This window comes from Rhinolophus sinicus, linkage group LG13, assembly GCF_036562045.2.
Source record: "Rhinolophus sinicus isolate RSC01 linkage group LG13, ASM3656204v1, whole genome shotgun sequence".
NCBI classification, from domain to species: Eukaryota; Metazoa; Chordata; class Mammalia; order Chiroptera; family Rhinolophidae; genus Rhinolophus; species Rhinolophus sinicus.
Window position 1 is genome coordinate 29,628,233 of NC_133762.1, and position 21,500 is coordinate 29,649,732.

The 21,500-nt window shown below is 49.5% G+C and overlaps 1 protein-coding gene across 1 annotated transcript in view; it reads left to right on the forward strand.

Moving 5' to 3' along the window:
* Positions 1 to 21,500, forward strand: part of JPH2 (junctophilin 2) — a 60,913-nt gene that overhangs the window by 36,060 nt on the left and 3,353 nt on the right. Inside the window, exons 3-4 of the mRNA XM_019748720.2 lie at positions 19,190 to 19,308; positions 20,329 to 21,068. Coding sequence (XP_019604279.2) covers positions 19,190 to 19,308; positions 20,329 to 21,068 — 859 coding nt within the window. The remainder of the gene's footprint in view (positions 1 to 19,189; positions 19,309 to 20,328; positions 21,069 to 21,500) is intronic.

Sequence of the window (21,500 nt, forward strand, 5' to 3'; positions counted from 1 at the left end):
AAACCAGAAGAATGTTCTGCCTCTCTGTAGCTTTTAAGCATGGGTCCCAGTTCTGCCCCTGGGGACTGTATCCGTTAGAACTGTGTTCACCTGCAGGTAACAGAACCTGCCCACAGTATCTTAACCACTGCACTTATCGTCTCATAAGAAGATCAGACTGGCAGTGCAAGGTGCCCGTGGCCGCTCCATGGTGCCCTCAGGGACCCACCTCCACCTGTCTTTCCCTCCTGCTCTCTGTGCTTTTACCCGAAGATGGCCCCGTACCCCTAGTTTCACCTCTGCATTGCAGGGCAGGGGTTGAAGTGAAATAGTTTTTTTTTTTTTTTTTTTTTTAATTTTTATTGGGGAATATTGGGGGACAGTGTGTTTCTCCAGGGTCCATCAGCTCCAAGTCGTTGTCCTTCAGTCTAGTTGTGGAGGGCACAGCTCAGCTCCAAGTCCAGTCGCCGTTTTCAATCTTTAGTTGCAGGGGGCGCAGCCCACCATCCTATGTGGGAATTGAACTGGCAACCTTGTTGCTGAGAGCTCACGGCTCTAACCAACTGAGCCATTTGGCTGCCCCTCCAGAAGCTCAGCGGCAGCTCGTTGTCTCTCCAATCTAGTTGTGGAAGGCGCAGCTCACTGGCCCATGTGGGGATCGAACCAGCAACCCTGTTGTTCAGAGCTGGGGCTCTAACCAACTGAGCCATCGGGCCGCTCTCAGCAGTTTCTCTTTATGGGGAAGTAAAGCCCACCCAGGGGTTTATATCTCATTCTCCAGAATGGGTCCCGTGGCCTTCCCTAGCTGCATGGAGTCTGGAAGGTGAACATTTTTAGCCAGACACAGAGCTTTCCTAAAGAAGATTAGGCTTCTGTTAGTGGGGATGAAGGAGCAAATGGATATTTGGTGAGCAGCTAGCAATGTCTGCCCCAGACATCCCTGCAGAGATTTGAAAATTGTGATCTTAGCAGCCCTAGGAGTCTTCTCTGACCTAAACTTCTCCAGTTCCTTCCCTCAGCCTCTGTTTTTACAGGTGGAGAAACGGAGGCACAGACATTATTTAGTGACCCAAAGCACAGATTTTGGGGCCAGACAACACTGCTTCCTTGGGCCAGTGATTTCCTGAGGCTCAATTTCCCCAACTGTGGAATGTGTTGGAAACTAGTACAGTTCTTACTGCTGAGGGTGTTGTGAGGACAAAATGAGATACCCACGTAAGGTACTAACCACAATGCCTGGTACACGGTAATCACTCAGTAGTGGAGTTGTCATTTTTACTATTATAACCATTAATAATGGTTATAATGATAATAATTGGTTATATAATGGTTATAATTATAAATATAATAATGATTATAATTATAACCGTTATTATTCTTACTTCAATGATTCCTTCTGGTGTTGAATGAAAAACCAGAGATCCCAGGCCGGGTGAGCTGTCTGCTGGGGTCGCCGTGTTGTTTCCATAATCCCAGCAATCACCCAGGGAGACCGTCTGTCCTTACGTCTGTCCTTACGTGGAGAAAGGGTGTGGAGTGGGACCACAGAGCGAGGGAGGGGCTGCAGGGGGGACCCGTCTCCAAAGCCATCTTTACCAGCCACATCCATAGTGGGGGCTATCACATTACTTCTGAAGTGCTGTTCCCATCAGTCTGGCTCGTGCAACCCTATCTGGGAAGGGAGTATTACCACAAGGTCACGGCAGCCCACTGCCAAAACTATAACCCCACAGGAATTGCTGTAGCCTTGCCAGGAGCCTGGCAAGGGCGGGGGCCCCTGAGCTGTGACCCACCAGGCTGAGGGGCAGAAATGCCACAGAGCAGATCCTGAGCAGGGAATATGTCAGAGGCTAACCTGGGGCAGCCCCCCGGGTTCCAGGCCTGCACGGTCATTCCCTGACCACCACAACTGGGGTGGATGCAGAGATAAGCATCGTGTGGCTCAAAAGCCACCCCGAAGGCTGAATGATTTCTTCCTTCATTTTAAAAGACAGATTAAATGTTCACGTGGTGCAAACCCCACAGTTATAAAAATGTAGTTTGTCTCCTCATCCTGCCCTCTTCTGTTTCTCATCGCCCCACCTCACAGGCAAATATCATCTGCAGTGTCTTCCCTTCCAGATTTACTTTACACATATATTATGGATGAACTTATGAAATTGCCAGTATTTGACTATGTTTCACCTACAACACGGCAATTTCGTGCAGTTCCACCTAAAATAAGCAAATGCATATTTAGAGTCCTGTTTTCCTTTCTTACCCAAAAGGTACCATGCTATACATCTTCTTCTGAACCTTGATTTTTTTTCTCTGTGTTGTGTATATATTAGAGATCTTTTCATATCTTTCCAAATAAAGAACTTTATCAGACTTTTTTTAAACACCCAGGTAGTATTCTATTATATACATAATTTATTTAATCAAGCCCCTGTTGTTGAACAAGAGTTTGGGTACTTTTCAGAACTTAGCTATGTTAGATAAAGCTGTATGCTCAGCATTTCACCTATGGCTCACTGTATTTCCAGGATAAATTCCCTGAAGTGCAGTTACTACAGTGGTACCTCAGTTTCCGAACATAATCGGTTCCAGAAGACCGTTCGAGTTCTGAACATTCGAAAACCGAAGCACGGTTTCCCCATAGAAAGTAATGCAAAATGGATTAATCCGTTCCAGACCTTTAAAATCAACCCCCAAACGGCACATTTAGCATGAATTTTACTATCTACTGATACCATAGATCCATAAAATTTACGGCGTTCATAAACCGAAATGTTTGTCAACAGAGACGTTCGAAAACCGAGGTGCCATTGTAATCAGAAGCTCCCTGTAGTGGTGTCCTCCCACCCACTCTGTACAACGGTGAGAAGGCCTCTGCCACTGACTGTTGCATGACCTTGGGCAGTTCCCTGCCCTCTGTGGATCTCGGTTTCCTAGGGTACTGCGCTCTCCTTGCCTTGTCCTTGGGAAAAATAGCCATCCCCGATTCGCCTCCTCGTTTGGCCTTTCCCACGCCCCAGCCACGTGCTGCTCTTGTTGCCATGGCTTCTTTGGGAGATGACTTCAGCCCCGGCCAAGGCCAGGGCAGCCCAATGAGGTCAGCACGGAAGAGCAGGCAGGGGGACGAGCATGGGCAAAGGCCCAGAGGTGTGGCTGTGTGGGACAAGGCAGAGTTCCCTCGTGCCAGTCACTGACCTACCTTCCTGAGCTATGTCGTATCCATGAATCATCTGCGTTCCTATTTCCCTCCTATTTAAAAAATATTTTAACTTTTTGAAACCTGCATTTATTTTTATAAAGGAACTTCAGTTCACTACTATATATAGAAATCCATGTTAGATAGAGAAGTTAGCCACACACAAAAAAACAAACAAAAACGGAACACACACACACACACGAGAAAAATACAATGAAACAAACATCATTAAGCCACATCCCTCAGTACGTTGCTCACTCTAAGCTTAGATCAAAGATGCTTGCTGCTCTGCTCTCTTTAAAAGTTGGAATATAAGAGACTTGTTAAAGACATATAAGCACCAAATGAGACTTTCTCATTGATGAAATCAGGATGGTTGAATTTAAATTTTAAGTGAACAATGATACCTGATGAATGTCCCAGTACTACCTATCATTTTTGGTCCTATCAGGGGTAAGCATTCCGTGCTTTAAAGACACTGGCCTGAAAGACAGACTTCTCCTCTGTCCTCCCAGAGCCTCAGAGGAAGGGAAAGCCAACCTTTGGAAGGACCTGTGCTCCAGGAACTAGAGTCTGTGGAGTTCTGGGTGAGAGGAGCTTAAGTGTAGACAGGGCTTGCACACAGTAGGTACTCACTAAGTGCTCGTCAGTGACTGACTCATTAGTGGATCTGAGAGGATCTTATGAAAGAAGGACAGGCATTCAGACTAACAGATGCTTCCTGAATTGTGTCCAAAGAGAACAAGTGTCCTCCTTTCACACTGTTCTCATGGGGCAAGCAGCGGAGGCTTGCTGGTGGAGAACTGGAATGGGAGCCACCCAGAGTAGATAGAAGGGGCAGAGAACCACCCTTGCCACGTTTCCCTCATCTTCTTCCATCCTTTCATTTGTTTGTAGGAAACAAATAAACAAACACACAGATGTAGAAAAGATCAAGCCCAAGTTATTTCTCACTCATGTAAAGTCCAAAATGGGTGCCCTCATCAGTGGGCAGCTTTCCGTCAAGCAACAGTTCAGAGACCCAGCCTCCTTCCATCTTGGGGCTCTGCTGTCTTCAACACATGGCTTCCAAGGTCGTCATGCTCTTCTGCATCAAGCCAGTGAAAAGGGAAAACACATGGAAAGACACAAGTAGAAGGTTTTTATTGGCCAGGCCAGGATGTAAGGTTCTCTCACTTTCTATTGGCCAGAATCCAGTCACATGACTACGCCTTCCTACAAGAGAGTCTGGGAAACAGTCTAGGCATTTACCCAGGAAGAAGAGGAAACCAATTTGGTGAACTACTAACTATTCTCAGCCATGCTTAGTGAACGTGGCATTCTAGGTCTTTTATCATCTGCCTCCATCCTATCTCTTCATTCATTCATGACTATCAGGCTGAATTTTTCTCACTTTTTTAAATATTCACGTGTGTGTGTGTGTGTGTGTGTGTGTGTGTGTGTGTGTTTCTGTGTGTGTATTTTCACACCATTTTGTGCCTTGGCTCTTGCAGTTCCCTCTACTTAGAATAGCCTTTTCTCTCTCCTTTCATCTCTTCTCTGACTAATCTGCTCATGCAGATGTGGAAAATAAGACCACAGCCTCAGAATTTAACGTACGATTTGGTCATTTTGCGAGAACTACTCACAGGGAGAAGAAAGGACACCTGTACACAGCCTGGGGGTGGGTGCATCTTCAGCTCCCCCAAGTCCTTCACAGAGCACAGTGTAGGTTTTCTTTTACATACAGACACCACCTGAGACCCACTCTGTGATAAGTAGGGGAGAAGAGATCTTATGGTCTTACATAGCAAAGCTCACAAACTTTTTGTCAAGAGAGCTGGTGACCTGTTTTTCAAAGGGAGTCCCAGAAGTTGTCCAGGGAGGAGATAAAACATAAGGGTCTGAATCTGCTGAAAAAACAAACTATTTTCTAGTTAATGTCTGTTTCGAGAAATAATGTATTGATTAAGTATCTCTTGGAGGGGCTGGCTGGGGATGCGTGGGGAGGTGGAGAATGCTGCTTCCTCGAGTTTGCCAATTTCCATGGTGTAAATACTGCCACTGCGGCCGATTTCAAGCTACCAATGGCCTGTCACTGAATGCAGAGCTGGGAAGAGATGTGGTCATGCCTCTCTTGAGCAGGAAAGGGCTGAGATGAGCAGCTCCAATACACACTTAGCGCCCAGTTTGATTTCCCCATCTTTACTCTGCTTCAAGCTGTAGCTCAGGTCTCATCTGCAGGGAAGCTTGCCAGCTCCTTTTTCTCTCCTGGGCTCCCTATTCTAGAAGCCTGCACATTCCAAACTAGATTATTTCCCTGTAGATCTTCTCTACTAGAAAATAAGCTCCTATGGCCAGAATTCTGGTTTCAAGCTTCTTTATATCCCTGTTGTGTTGTCGCCATCCTACACTTAGTAGGCAGCTAGGAAATGCTGATAGAAAGCAGGCAAGAAGAAGCACAGAAGGAGGTGGGGTTAGAGAGCCCCACCAGGGAGTCAGTTCTTGCTCTGTGACTTGTTGGCAATATGACCTCAGGCAAATCCCTTCAGCTGTCCAGGCCTGTTTCCTCATCTGTAAGAGTCTCCTTTGTTTTCCTCTGCTCCAGCCAGGCCAGGCCTATCACTGAATAATAATTATGATAATAATAATAATAATAGTAATGGCTACTGTTTATTTTTTCAACACATTTTTATTAAGCACCTACTATGGCCCAGACCCTGTCCTAGGTGTTGGGGATTCCTCAATGAACAAAACAGACAAAAATCCCTCCCGCATGGACCTTCCGTTCTACATTTGCAGCCTGCCACAAGCTGAGCGGAATTTCACAGGCACTATCTCATTTGCTCTCCAGGCAACCCTGAAGGGCGAAGCCATCATTAGCTCCATGGTACTGCTGTGGGAAGTGAGGAGAAGTAGAGTCACATGAGCTGCCAGAGGTCGGCGGGTGCGTAAGGGATGGAGACGGGACTTGGACCCCGGCATCTGGTCTCAAGACCTGGTTCTTAGCCATCGTGACCTAGGCGCCCTTCTCCCCAGCTCTCTGCCTTGGCTCAGGCTGTTCCCCCTGCCCTTCCCACAGTGTCCTCTCCTCATTTGATCTGTTCCCATGAACACATCCCTCAGGCCCACCCATGACCTGACTGCTCCCTGATGGCGTCTGTACATCCTCCGGCCTTATCTCCAAAACCTCCCTTGTTATCTGACCAACTATGGTTGGCCCCCAAGAATGGACTCCTTTGCTTCTTGATTTTGCTCCATTACACCACCACCCCAGGGCCCAGGTCGTGGACCCACATGAAGGGCTCAATAAATACCTCTTACTTAAGACATTGAAATCCTTAATTTTTCCTTGGCCTCTAGCTCAAGTCTCGGTTGTACATGTCTTCATCCTGAGGTTATTTAGTTTTTCCTGGGAAATCTGAATGAAGGTCATATCTGTGAAAAGAGACAAAACCTCAAGAACCCTTGTGTGCACCTACTGTGTGTGGGGTATGGTGCTCATGGCTGCAGGGCTCACAAACATGACAGACATAGTCACTGAGCTTCAACCTCAGCTGGTACTTTCGTGAGGTCAAGGCTGTGACGACCACATGGCCGTGTGCCTGGGACAAGGTAGGTCCTGGTAGGTGTGATTATTAACAGCCTCCTTTTCACCCGCAGGCGCCCTGGTTTGAATGATAAACTCTCCGGTCACCCTAAACAAAGCCTGAGGACAAAATCCCTCTTACTGCTCTAAGCTCTAAGCTCTAAGCAGTTTGCAAATACCAATTCATTTAATCCTCCCAAGTCTATGAGGTCAGTCCTTTTATTCTCCCATTGCCCCAGATGGGGAAGTGGAGGCACAGAGCAGTAAAGTAACTTGCTCAAGGTCACACAGCCAAGAAGAAGCCGGGCTTGGATTTGAACCCAGGTCATCTGGTGCCAGCGTTCTGTTGCTCAACCACTTCCTCGCTAGAACTTCTCTAAGAGGCCTTCCATGACCCCATGCTCAGGGCTCCACGTGCCTTCCTCTCCCTCCCCCACCAGGAGCCATGGACTTATCCCAGGCATGATCTCTGTGACATGGTTTTGTGACAGGAAGACAGCAGTGAGTTGCACTCTCTCCCGTGGAGCCCTTATGCCTGGCACAGCTCCTGGAGCCAAATAAAACCTCTGGAAGTGCTTTTCCAACCAAGGGATGCAGTTTTCCAAGGCTGGGGCTGGTGTGGCCCCTCCTTGTGGTTTCTTCTTCCAGTTCTTGTGGCAGCTGGGGTGCCAGTCCCCAACAGCAGGCGTAGCTGCCTGGAATTCTTTTCCAAAGCTCCTTATCAGTTTCCAGAGCAGCCCGGAGTGGGGTGAGAGGGGTCAGGGACACTGGGGGCTGAGCTGGGAAAAGCTGGAATGCCATAGTGGAGCCCCACCTGGGGAGGGGCCGGAGGCGGGGGCGGGTGCTGGGCAGGGAGGGCTCAGCTGTCACATTCCTCAGGCTCACAGAAAGCTCTCTGGGGCTCCTTGTCCTTATTTAGGCAGGAGATGTCTGCTGACTCGGGCCTGTGGGATGTCATTGCTGGCTGGCTCACCAGGCGGGGTGGGGTGAGGTTGGGGGGCAGGGCACAGCCGGAGCCCACGCAGTGGGCTCTGGGGCAGGATCCCAGCAGACCCGGCCCCCCTGGGTGGGAGGTCCAGCCCCTGGGGAGAAAAATCACTCTCTGCGTAATAATAACAAAAATAATAGTAGCGACCATTCATGGAGTACTTACTATGTGCAGGGCACCGTGCTAGGCTAGTATGAAAAGGTCCAGCAGGTGAGTTTCTTCTGTTCACTGCTGTACCCCCAGATCTAGCCCAGGACTGGGCACACAGTAGGTGCTTAGTAAATACTTGTCCCGATCAAATGAATATACATTTCACCTGCCACAGTTCGTCTGATCCTTGCAGTAATTCTAGTTGGAGCTAAGTGCTGTTATTAACCCATTTTATAGATAGTGAAACTGAGACTTGGCAAAGGTGACATAACTTGGAAGTGGGGGAGCTGGGGTTTGGAACCGGGTTGTCTGACTCCAACACTAACCAATGCTTCTATCTTCTTATTTTGGTGTTAGCCACAGTGGAATTCCTGGCTTTCCCCACTTTATGGTCTTCAGGAGGTGGATAGGTTACATAACCTTTTCATTCTTTGTTTTCTCACCTGTAAAATGAGAGTTGATGGTGATACCTACCTTATTGTGGGGCTCACAGACTAATTGGAGGAAGGTCAAGTGACCTGGCAACGAAGTGCAGGGGACTGCAAGAGAACAGAGAGCTGGCAGCCAGGGTAAGCTTTTCTGAGAAGCGTCCTGACGGATGAAGGAGATTTCACCCCATGAAGAGGTAAAGGATGAAGATGGGGACAAGAGTTCCCCGGAGAGGAAACAGAATGTGTAAGAGCTCCAGAGGTGGAAACAATAGGGCACATGTGAGGAATGGGAATTTTCTGGCTGTCTGGAAGGCTGAGTTCGGAGTCAGACCAGAGAAGGCTGGCAGGAGCTAGGCCATGAAACTGTGTGCACGTTTCCATCTTACTCTTCAGGCAGGCACTGGGAAGGGACTGTGGGGTCTTAAGCAGAGGGTCAAGATCCAATTTACTGGGGGCGGCCTGCAGAAGGCTTCCTGGACCAGATGAGGCAGAAGAAGGAAAATGTGTGTCCAGGGTTAGTGTCCTGCTGGACACTCCAGGAATGCCATGCCAGTTGTTAAAGGTCTGAAATATTCCTGTTTGGACCAGTTTGTAACCAGCAGCTTCCTTGAGCCCCCTAGTGAGCCCGCTTGGGTCCTCTGTTACTGTCCTGTCCACTAGGCCTTTTGTCCCGGACCTTGTCTTTCCCAGGACCCAGCAGCTAAATGGTTAACCGCCTGGTACAGCGGAGCAACGTCCACCCCATTCTTGTTGGTTGGTCGCCCCCCACACCATAGCATTTGCTAGATATTTTTAATATCACCCCCACCTCCCCACCGCCGCCTACGTCTCAGTCAAGCCTTCCAGCTTTCTCGAAGAAAGCATTCGAGAGCATTGGGTAGAGCAGGACCAGCTCAGGAAACCCCAGTCTTAAGCCAGTACTTGCCCTCTTCCTGTGGGGCTAGCAGGGGCTTAGACTGGCATGTCACCTAGGGCCCATCCTGCATGGGCTGGCACAGGCTTGGGGATCAGGCCAGGACCTGGGGTCCAAGCCCAGCCCTTGCACTTCCTGCTGTGTGGCTGCCCTTAGGTCCTGATGCCTCTGGCAGCCTGGTTTTGCTGTCTCTTCAGTGGACATAATAATACCTACCTCTTAAGGTTGTTGTAAGGAATACATTAAACCATACCTCTAAAAGCCTTCCCACTGATAGATGCTAGGTTTTTACATTTTTGTTTTATTTACTGAATTCGGAATAGGTATGCTATATGCCCATTCAAAAGATCTCAAAGTGTTGGCAGCTAGGTTTCAGGTTGGACTGCAGGGCCCAGTCCTATGTGAGGATGGGGGTGGGGAGCCAGGCCTGAGGTCTCCTCCCAGTCGTTTTGCCGGTTGCCAAAGAGCAGCCGGGCCTCAGCTGTACGTGATTAGCCAGGCGATTCCCAGGCCCCATGGACCAGCCAGTCTTTGGGAAATTGTGGGTATCACTGCTGGTAACCATGAGCCCGGGGCCCTCTCAGACAGGCAGGATGGATGCTGAGATGTAGAACTCAGGGTCTCACAATGCCCCTGGGGGAGGATGCTGGGTTGTGGCCAATCCCAGCTGCTGGGCCCTTCTGGTAAGTGGGCTTGAACTGAAGCAGCACAGCAGACGCTTGGTCAGCCACAGCTCTGGGTCCAGACAGATCTGGATTCGTATTCCAGGCTGGCTTTGGTGCTACGTCTCGGGCAGTGATTTTCCGAGCCTTCATTTCTTCTCCTGTAAAGTGGGTTGTCTGGAGGATGACAGGAGATCACACATGTTGTTTCAGTTTCCTGTGGCTGCTGAACAAATGACCTCAAACGTGGAGGCTTAGAACAACGCAGATTTATTCTCTTTCAGTGCTGGAGACCAGAAGTCTGAAATTAGTTTCACCAGGCTGAAATCAAGGTGTTGGCAGTGCTGGTTCCTTCTGGAGGCTCTGACAGCAGAGCCTCCAATTTCTCGTCTTTTGGGCTTCTTAGTGGCAGCCCCCATTCCTTGGCTTGCGACCCCTTCCTCCATCTTCAAAGTGCATCGCTCTAGTCTCTGCTTCTATCATCTCATCACCTTCTACTCTTCTGTCATCACACCTCCCTCTACCTCCCACTTGTAAGGGAACCGTGATTACATTTGGGGCCGGCTGATATAACCCGCAATAATCCCCAAATCTCATGCTCCTTAATTTAATCACATCTGCAAAGCCTCTTTTGCCATATAAGGTCACATTCCCATGTCCCAGGGATTAGGACCCTATTCAGCTGACCACATGGGTCAAGTGTGTGGCACATAGTTAGCCCTCAGTAAACACAACTCTATTACTTTGCCTCCCCGTTTCTAGGCTGGGGTGGGGGTCACACACTCAGTCACACGTGGAGGAGACTTCTCAGCTGGTCTGATGTCCTTCTTTAAGAAAGGGAGAAAGGTCAGCAGAAGATATGATCTGGAAGAGGTCACCTCCATGGCCTAGGGATTTCAGGCTGGGCTTCCAAAGTGAGGAAGCTCTACGTAGGGCCTGAGGGGTGGCACAGCCCCCAGACTTAGAACCCACACTCCCCATTTTTGACCTGGAACAAATCCACTTTCTAAATTTTTCAAACACTTGCATAGAGCTTACTATGTGCCAGGCCCTATTTTAAATTCTTTATGTACATTAATTCACTCTGGAATCCCAAGAACCCTGTCAGGTAGGGCCTATTCATACCCCCACTTTACAGATGGAAAAAAATCAAAGCACACAGAATTTATGTAAGTCACCCACCGTCATGAAACTGTGCTCCTAACCACCTCAAAATAAACCAGAATGATGACAGCAAGTTTTCTTGATAAATTTCCAAATCTTTTAAAATGATGAAGCCATATTATTTTAAACTGTGTGGTTTATATATTTCTGTTCATGATATATAATATAAAAATAACAAGAAACAAATTATCAACATGTAACCTACCAGATTGGCTTTCTCCTGCTCTGCAGCCCTTCCGTTTGTTCTGCTCTCAAAACTTTTCATCTTGTCTTATCTGTCCTACCAGGCGCTACATCCTTCCAGAGGAAGAGCCATGTCTGGCTCAATGTTCATTATAATAATAATAGGCAAGTGACTTAACCTCTCTGTGCCTCAGTTTCCTCATCTGTGAAATGGTTGTGGTACCTACATCATAGGGTAGTGTGAGCCGTTAGGTTATTTCCCATTTTTTCTTATTAGCTGCAATGTTCATAGATCTAAATGTACGAACCAAAAAGATAAAACTCTTAGAAGAAAATATAGGACTAAATCTTTGTGACCTTGGGTTAGGATAAGCCTTCTTAGCTATGACACCAAAAGCACAGGCAACAAAAGAAAAAAACAGATAAATTGGACTTAATTTAACTTGAAAATTTTTATGCTTCAAAGGACACCATCAAGAAAGTGAGATGTCATATGACCCATCAATTCCACTCCTAGGTATACACCCAAGAGAAATGAAAACATACATCCACACAAAAGTTTGTACACACATGTCCACAGCAGCATTCGTCATAGTAACCAAAAGGTGGAAACAAACCAAATGGCCATCAACTGGTGAACAGGTGAACCAAATATGGTTTATCCACTCTATGGACCAGTAGTTAACAATAGAAAGGAATGAAGTAGTGACACATCTACAAAGTGGATGAACCTTCAAACAGTGTTTAGATGACATATCCTTCTACAGGAATGTGTATTTACATCCTCACTTGTTGGCAGTCCATGGAGTTTTGGAAGGGAATTGCGAGTAAGCATTGTTACAGTAAAAACTAAAACTGCAGTAATGATGACAGCTAATATTTGGTAAGTGCTCAGTTTATGCTAAGCACTTTTGTGTTATCTCATTGCAGAGTCCCCATAATTTTGTCAGTTAAGTATTAGTATCCCTATTTTACAGTTGAGGAAACTGAGGACAGAAAGCAACGGTCAGAGACGCAGAATGTAATGAGGCTACAATCTGGACTTGACTTTGTGCCTTTAACACCTCGGGTGGGGGCTTCCAGGCAGAGGCTGAGCACACATTCGCCAAATGAATGTAGTCCTGAGGGTGGGGCTCGGAGGGAGGTTCTGGCAGTCAGGGCTCCCTAACCAGGCCCTTGCCTACATCCTTGAGGGGCAGGGTGCTTTCTCCACGGGAGCTCTCTGGGCAGGTGGCTGGACACCTCAGCTGTGGTTCCTCCTCGGGTTTACTCTGACCCTCATTGTTCTGGAAGAAATGGCCGTGGCCAGCCAGAGCCGGAGCGAGGGGCTATTTTGGGAGAAGGCAGGGCAGTGGCATCTGAAGCATCCTCCACCTCAGGAAGACACTTGACAGCACTGCCCCTGTCAACTGTCTCTGGGGACTCTGATGCTCTGCCTCTGTCCTCCAAACTTACCATGGGCTCCTTGTTCTGAAGGATTTTCTTTTCCTTCAAATTTTAAAGTGAGCAAATCAGTGGCATTAAGTATACTTAGGATTTTTCTTTTAGCCTTCTCCAAAAAACTATGCTGCTTATTTATTTTATTGACAAGTACCTTGAGAGCACTTCCTGTGCCCTGGCCACTGTTCTACGGACCTTATGACTGTTCATTCATTTCCTCCTCACACCATTTCTCCCTGGTGAGTGCTGTTATTATCCCCACTTTACAGATGAGGAGACTGGGACTTAGGGGATACAGCTTTGCCGGAGGATATAAGGAGCAGAGCCAGCACCTGCCCCCAGGCCACCTGGCCAGAGCTGCCCCCTCTCAGCCACTCCACCATGTGGTTTAAAGGCCTTGCTCTGCACCGCTGTTCATCATTGATTTTCAGAGGTGTTGCGTGGTTGAGTTGGCAGGGCTGCATTAAGTTGCTGGGTCCTGTCCATCCCCATGGAGGACCTCGTCCAGAGTTAGTAGCAGGGGGGCAGTGGCTTCGTGTAATGGGAAGAGCTTGGGCAGATTCACTCCCTACCTGTGTGACTTGGAGAAAGTGACTCTACTTCTCTGAGGTCATGTGTATAAAGGTGGCCATAGCACAGAGCTGGGTGCTCAAAAAAGTGCTCAACAGATAACAGATGAATATTATTAATAGCAGTAGGAGGAGAGGCAGTTGTTGGGTGAATGCATTAGAACAGGGGTCGGCAAACGTTTTCTGTAAAGGACCAGACAGTACATATTTTTGGCCTGGCAGGTCATCCAGTCTCTGTGGCAACTATTTAACTCGAGACAATATGTAAACAAATGAGTGTGGCTGTGTTCCAATGAAACGTTATTTATATGGACACTGAAATTTGTATTTCATAAAATTTTCACGTTGTCAGAAAATACTACTCTTAGTTTTTTTCTCAGCCGTTGACAAATATAAAAACCATTATTAGCTCACAGGCAGTGGGCTGGCTTTGGCTTGTCACCATAAGTTCCTGCCCCTCCTCCCTGCTAAAGCAAGTGAGCTCTGCAGGGACTTTTTGATGCTTGGTTTGTTATTGTATCCTCGGTGCCTAGCACATACCAGGCACTCCATGAAGTTGTATTAAATGAATGAATCCGTATGTAGAAGGGTCTTGAGCTGCCCGTTAGGGCTGGGAGGTGGAAGGAGGGGTGAGCATTTCGGGGGTGGGGGGTGTCTGTGTGGAAACAGCCAGAGCAAAGACATGGCAGCACGGTAAGTCTGGTGGGTATCCCATTTGGCCCAATGAAGCCATCAGTGCCCGAGGGGACAAATGGGCAACAAGGCCAGCTATAACCAGGCAGCTAGGAGTCTGGGGTTGGGGAAACGAGGCAGGGAAGGGGTTGGATGCTCTCAGATGTGGTTCTTTGGGGTTCTCACCCTGCCCTTATCCGTGAACCACCAGCCTTATTTTTAACCCTGCTGATGAAAGAGAATCCAAATGAAATCAAGAAGTGTGACTGATCCCTGCCCCTCCCGCTGCCCCAGTTCCTGCTCCTTTCCGTCCCCTCCAGCAGGGTCAGAGACATCCTAGGGGACCCGCCCCCAGAGGCATCAGCGCAGGTGGCACTGGGAGTGGGCCCAGGAGACATCGTTCCTGCCTTTGCCTGGCAGGGCCTGACCTCAGGGCAGGATCCTGGTGCTTAAAGAGAAACACTCAGGGCTCCTGGGGGGTTGAGCGGGCTGGAAACTGCCCAAGAGAACTGGGTTTTCTCTCTGTCTGACTAGCACGTGCTTGCTTCTCAAATGGCAGTGAGCATCTGGAGGGCTTGTAAAACACAGATTCCCGGGTTCCCTCCCAGAAATTCTGATTCGTAGGTCTGTTGGTGGAGCCCAAGAATCTGTATTTCCTGTAAGCTCCCAGGTGATAAGGGGCCTGAGGAAGGGGGGCATGGACCACACTGTGAGTGGCACTGAACTAGAAGCAAGAGCCTCTGGGTAACAGCAGTGTGGCCTGCCCTTCACCTGTGAGCTCCTAGATACACCCCATCAAGACTGCTTCGGGCCCTGGATCTGGAGAGCCTAGAAGGGCGTGCTCAGTAGTTTGGACCTTATTTTGAGCACTGTAGGAAGCCTTGCCAAGAGTTTAAGCAAGAGGCGAGGCCATTCGATGTATGGGTTCGGCAAGTTCCTCACCCCAGGGTGCCACCGCCTGCTATCAGTTGTAGGGAGCCAGCCTGGAGGCAGGGATTGAGGCGGGGGCTTTGCAGGAGGAGTGACAGAAGGATGGAGAGATGAGCAAGGTCAGGAGCAATAGAGAAAGCAGAAGAGACACGAGGTGGCGATTAATGGCTGTGATGTTGAAAGGAGATGAGGAAAGAAGCTGCTGGAGAACCCTGGGATTCCTGGGATACTAGGGAGCCATCCCTGAAATCAGAAGCATTGGTGGGGTGCTGATAAGGGATCCAGTCGGCCAGACTGATGGACATGGGCAGGGGAGGGTGCTTCCTTGGACTGTATAGCCGCCCCACTCTCAACCCCTGCTCTGGCTCCGTGGAGGGTCCACAGATGAATTCCCCCAGAATTTTCCAGGGTTCATTGTGAAGGCTGCCATTCTGGCCTGAAGAGTCCTGCCACACAGTGTCCCAGGTCACCAGGAAGCAAGCCCATCCAGCTCTCATGACCAAAAAAGGACATTTTCTCCGTTTGAAGGTTTGCCCAGTCCATTCCCTCCTCCCCCCACCTGGGGTTTCAGGTTTCCAGGGAAATGTCTTTGAAAAGTTTAGAGCTTTAAATCACACATTCCCTGGACAGGCAAGTATGTGCCTGGGAACATGTATGTACACACTCAGTTTTGATGTCACAAATGTCTTTTCCTTCTTCTTTCTCCTCCTCCTTCTCCTCCTCCCGTCACCACCATCACCGCCATATTATCCCTCAGCCTCATTCTGGGCTAAAGAGTTTCACATGCTACCTCTCAGTTTTCACAGCAACTCCAAGAGGGGAGAATTATCCTACAGGTGGAGAAACTGAGGCACAGAGAGGCAAAGGCACGGACCCGAGGTCCTAGAGCCCCCGTGGGGTCCAGATGAGAGTGAGGTGAGCCAGGCAACTCGTGCAAGTGCAGGGTCTGATCCAGCGTTTATTTAAATTTTGTTCATAGCTTGTTCATCAAGCACTTTTTCTTGGCATTAATTTTGACTTTTAAAAATATTGTATTAAAATATTATTTATCTCGATTACACAGCTTTTTGTTTTTGTTTTGGCATCCTCCTAAATTTTGAGCCTGAAGTGGATGCCTCACTCACTTTACCCAGCCTTGGCAGTGTCAAAATTAGAATCCAGGGCTGCAGATTGCAAAGCCATGCTCTTACCGACTCCCTCTACTACCCTCTTGCCCACACATATGTGCACGTGTGTTTGCTTGTGTTCGTTTATGTATTCTTTCATTTGGTAAAATGTTCTGTTCTTCAGTAGACACTATTGTGGCAGGGTGGAGAGGGCAGGGGCTTGCAAATCAGACAAGTCTGGGCTTGAACTCCACTACCGAGTGGAAGCATAGCCTGTGGTTAAGGACACAGAGTCCAGATCCCAGAATGCCTTGGTCCAAACTCTCACTCTGTCACTCGCTGGCTGTGTAAATTTGGGTGAGATCGTTAAAACACTCCTGTGCCCTGGATTTCACCTCTGTAAAGAGGGATGACGGCAATAACGTCTGCCACATGGTGTCATTGGGGGGAATCAAGTGAGTGAATTTCTGTAAAGCCCTTGGCATGTAGTAAATACTTTGTAAGTGTTAACTATTGTTTTGCACCCTTGACAAGATACCTATCTGAGACTCAGTTTCCCCAGCTGTGAAGTAAGGGCAGTAAATACTGTTCCAGACAGTTTTGAGGGTTGAAAGGGATAACATAGGTAAAGGGCCTGGCACGTAGTAGGAGCTTAATAAAATTTACCTCGCTTTTGGGGGGCTTACTTCTGTGCTGGAGACTACAGAGACACGGGTACATCAACACCTCAAGGCATTACCTCATCTTCACAGGTGCTCACTGATTTGACCTTTCAGTTCCCCAAAGGCACCGAGCTCTTACCCCCACTCAGGGCCTTGGCATATGCTCTTCCCTCTACCTGGCTCGCTATCCCCACCTCACCTCTTAGAGGCCTAATTCGTGTGTCTTCAGGTCTCGACTTGAATGTCACAGCCACAAAGAAACCTTCTCCGACTGACCTCCTCCACTGCATTCTACATGCTTCCTTTATGGCACTTCTCATGCTTGCTGTGGAGCTTTTTTTTTTTTTTTTTTTTAACAGGACTTTATTGGGGAACAGTGTGTACTTCCAGGACTTTTCCAAGTCAAGCCCCCATCCCTTCAATTTTAGTTGTGGAGGGCACAGCCCAGCTTCAGGTCCAGTCGCCGTTGTTAGTTGCAGGGGGCGCAGCCCATCATCCCCCATGGTAGTCAAGGAGTCGAACCGGCAACCTTGTGGTTGAGAGCCCACGCTCCACCAACTGAGCCATCTGGCCACTGGGGAGTTGAGCAGCAGCTTATTGACTTCACTCTAGATATAGACGGCGCAGCCTGCCGGCCCATGCGGGAATCGAACTGGCAGCCCTGCTGCCCAGAGGTTGTGCTCCAACCAACTGAGCCACCCATCCGCCCCCATGGAGCCCTTTTTATTTAATGACATTTTATTCAATACTTTCTGTTGCTCGTTTGCTACCCATCTCCCTCACTTGACGGTGAGGGCAGGGCCCAGCTTGTCTTGTCCACAGGGATCTCTGTCCTCAGCGCCTGCCCATGCGTGGCATATGTTCCAGAGCAGTGTTCTAGCACCCAGGCTCTGGAGTCGACTTGCCAGGCCCTACGCTTAGTGACTCTGTGACCAAGGGCAAGTTACTTACCCTGCCTGTGCCTCCGTTTCCTTTTCTGTAAAATCGGGGAAATCTTACCAGTACCGGCTTCCTACGTCATCATGATGATTACATGAGATAATCCTCATAATTCCTTTAGAATGGTGCCCAGTCCATTCATACACGGGGCTGCTATTATTTTAGTAGTGCGTCTATGAGGCTAGACTAACAGCTGAAACAAACAGCCCCTGAACCTCAGGGGCTTAACACAACATGTTTAAGGGATTGCTTAAATGTTCCACACTTAATATTTAAACTCAGTGCTTCAATGTTTCATAGTCCCCTGTGGAAGGGGACTTTGCTTTGTGCAATAATCATGGATGGACCCAGGTTCCTGCCACTGTGTTCCTTAACCTGGAGTCCACAGTGGGTTCTGTGGATGTAATTCAGGGAGTCCGTGAACTTGGATGCTGTCTTAGGTTAGATTCCCTAGAAGCTGAGTCTGAGATGGGGACTTTTGCGCACTTGGTTTAATGGGGGAACACTCTCAGGAGAGAGGGGGGTGAAAGAAGCAGGGCTGGATAGGGAAGTAGCTGAACACGGATGTCTTACTCAAGGTCTTACCTCGAGTCCTGCTTCCGCCTGACTCCCACAGGGACTCTGGAGCCCAGCTTATACCACAGATTTGGTTCCCCTAGGGGCAAGAAGGGATTGGCGGATGTCATCAGTCATTGGTTGGGCTTCCTGAGTTGAGGTGGGAGTGGGGTTTTGACCTCTGGAACAAGATGGCTTCTGTTGGTTACAATTCTCTGGGACAGCAATGAGCCATCAGCAGTCAATACAGCAGCTGAGGGAGGCTGGGTACATCTGCCCAATGAAGGGATCTGGGCAGGGCACTGAAAGTGTCGGCAATAGATGGGAAAACTGCATTTTTATTTTTGCTAACTTCTAACTGAAATTTAGCATTTTCTTCAATTATGGAAACTGGCAATAAACTACAGTAGTATTAGCAGTCTCTGTGACTTTGTCACCCATAGAAACACATATATTTTAATGTCATATTACTATTGTTGCAGGTATCCTTGAAATATCGTTTAAGCTAATCTGTAGTTTGAAATTATAGTAGCTAACGTACCTGCTAGATATTTTGTTTAATGTGTTAATAAAGGAGGACATACTATATTACATATTTGTTCTTTTAAGTACTTTGGTAACAGTGTGTCAATATAATTACATCCTTTTTAGAACATTCTGACAAGGGGTCCATAGGCCTCACCTAATGCCAAAGGGGTCTGTGCCACAAAAGAGGTTAAGTATCCTGTTTACCAGCAACAGAAGAAAAAGAGATGAAGTAAAGGATCACAGGGGAGTTTCTTATCTGCCAGGCCTGGAAATAGCATACGTCACCTCTTCCCACAATGCACTGGCTAGGATTCAGTCACCTGATCACACCTAGCTGCAAAGGAGGCTGGGAAATGTGGTCTATTTGTGTGCCCAGAAAGAAGAGGAGATGGTCTGGGGAATGCACAGCAATCTGAGCCACAGGGCTCAATGAATATTCATTGACAGCCTGAGTGAATGAATGCTCTGCTCAGGGTGTCTCTTTGAGGGTTGGGGTGAAGGGGCGGAGGTCTGGTTCTCTGGAGGGATCCTGAGTGTTTGCCATGTTGTCTCCTTAGGACAAGCCATGCCAAGGCCAAAGCTGAGGCTGCAGAACAGGCCGCCCTGGCTGCCAACCAAGAGTCCAACATTGCCCGCACTTTGGCCAGGGAGCTGGCTCCAGACTTCTACCAGCCAGGTAGGGCCAGCCGAAGTAGGACTGGGCGGGGGGAGGCCCCTGGGGGTGGCCACTTTTCTTTTTCTTTGCTTTCTGGAAAGCTGAGATGCCCAAGTCTTCACAATTTTCTCTAAGTTCTAGGAAATGTGTGGATGGTGCAAGCAGGGGATGGTGTAACACAGGGGACTCATGCAAAGATTGTAGTGGGGGTGTCAGAGGCCTCCCGCTGTGAACTGGGCTCACTCCAAGCTGTCTCTTCTCTCTGGGAAATGAGGCTGCAGAGTGAGCAGGACCTAGTTCTGATACAGACCTTGCCCTGAGATAGAATGGTAGGAAGATTGGTGTTCTCTGCATGGAGAGTTTGAAGGCGAGTGGCATGATTAGAGTTGTTTTCTAGACATTATTCTGGCAGCAAAGAGACTAAAGGTAGACTGGACGGAAGAGTTTGGAGTGCAGAGCTGCGTCTGAGAGAAGTTGCTTCTGGTGCCAGCGCTCCCCCTGCTGGTCCCAGGAAGAGCGACAGTGGCTGGCTGCCTCCGCCTTGGGTGGTCATAGCAACAGTTGTAACTGGGACAAGCAGAGCTGGGCATTTTTACATGCATTTTTTTTCACCCACGTAATCATTCTATTAGTATTTATGAACTAGTTTATTAGTAGGCCCATATTTCAGATAAGGGAATGGAAAGAGAGCAGCGTCACCGTTAAGAGCATAGTTTGGAGTCAGACTTCCCAGGTGCTAGTCCTAGCTCTGCCCTTTGTCAGCTGGGTGACTTTGGGCAAGTGATTTCACCTCTCTGAGCCTCCCTTTCTTCATCATCTGTAAAAATGGAGATTAATAGCATCGACCTCATAGGGTGATTAAAACTATTAAATGAGTTAATATTTGGAAATTGCTTAGAGCAGTGCTTGGCGTACAGCAGATGGTAGGTGAATGCTGGCTGAGTAAATAAACGAGGCGCAGTGAGGTTAAGCGGCTTGCTCAGGATCAGCCGGTGGCGGGACCAGGGTTCGAACCCATTCTCCCTGTGTTGTCCCTGGCAGGTCCAGAATATCAGAAGCGCCGGCTGCTTCAGGAGATCCTGGAAAACTCGGAGAGCCTGCTAGAGCCCCCCGACCGGGGCCCGGGAGCCGCTGGCCTCCCTGAGCGGCCCCGCGAGAGCCCACAGCTGCATGAGCGTGAGACCCCTCGACCCGAGGTTGGCCCCCCGTCACCGGCCGGGACACCCCCGCAGCCCAAGCGGCCCCGTCCGGGGACGACCAAGGATGGCCTGCTGAGCCCCGGCGCCTGGAACGGCGAGCCCGGCACCGAGGGCAGCCGGTCGGCCACGCCGTCCGAGGGCCGTCGCAGCCCAGCGCGTCCAACCACCGAGCACATGGCCATCGAGGCGCTGCAGGCGCCGCCCGCACGGTCGCGGGAGCCGGAGGTGGCGCTGTACCAGGGCTACCACAGCTACGCGGTGCGCACCGGGCCGCCCGCGCCGCCCCCGTTGGAGGACGAGCCTGAGCCTGAGCCTGAGGTCTCCAGGTTCGACTCAGCGCCTCCGTCCCCGGCCACCGCCCCAGTGCAGCCCCCTATGCCTGGGAGTCCCGAGCCCGCGCCCACGCCCACGCCCGCGCCCGAGACCCCCGCCAAGCTGGAGCCCAAGCCCATTGTCCCCAAAGCCGAGTCCAAGGCCAAGGCCCGCAAGACTGAGGGCCGAGGGCTGACCAAGGCCGGGGCCAAGAAGAAGACTCGCAAGGAGGCCGCGCTGGTGGCAGAGGCGGAAGTGGAGGTGGAGGAGGTGAGGCTGTGGGCAGGAGGAGTCCAAGGTCAGCTTCCCTACGGGTAGTTGAGCTGCAGGCAGGACTCGGAGGCACATGATTCTGGGCGGAGGTTGGTGGCACAGGATTAAGCAGGGGGCAACCCCAGCGGCGATGTGGGCTTGGTCAAGGGGAGCCTGAGCCCGGGGCCACTTGGGGGCATCAGTTACCCCCCTGGTGGGACAGGAGGCCCGACTTTGTACCTGTTATCTGGTGAGCAGGGCAGTACTTTGGAGAAGGGGGAGGCTGGGAGCCCTAAGCACCTGGGGTGTGGGAGCAGCTCCTGGGTCAGGGGCATCTGGGCTGGGTTGGTACCAGCATTTTCTGCTACAGGGTGTAGCAGAGAGGGCTTCCTGGGGGAGGAGGAAAGGCCCAGCCTGGCTTGGGTCCTGGACCTCCGGACTCATTATGGG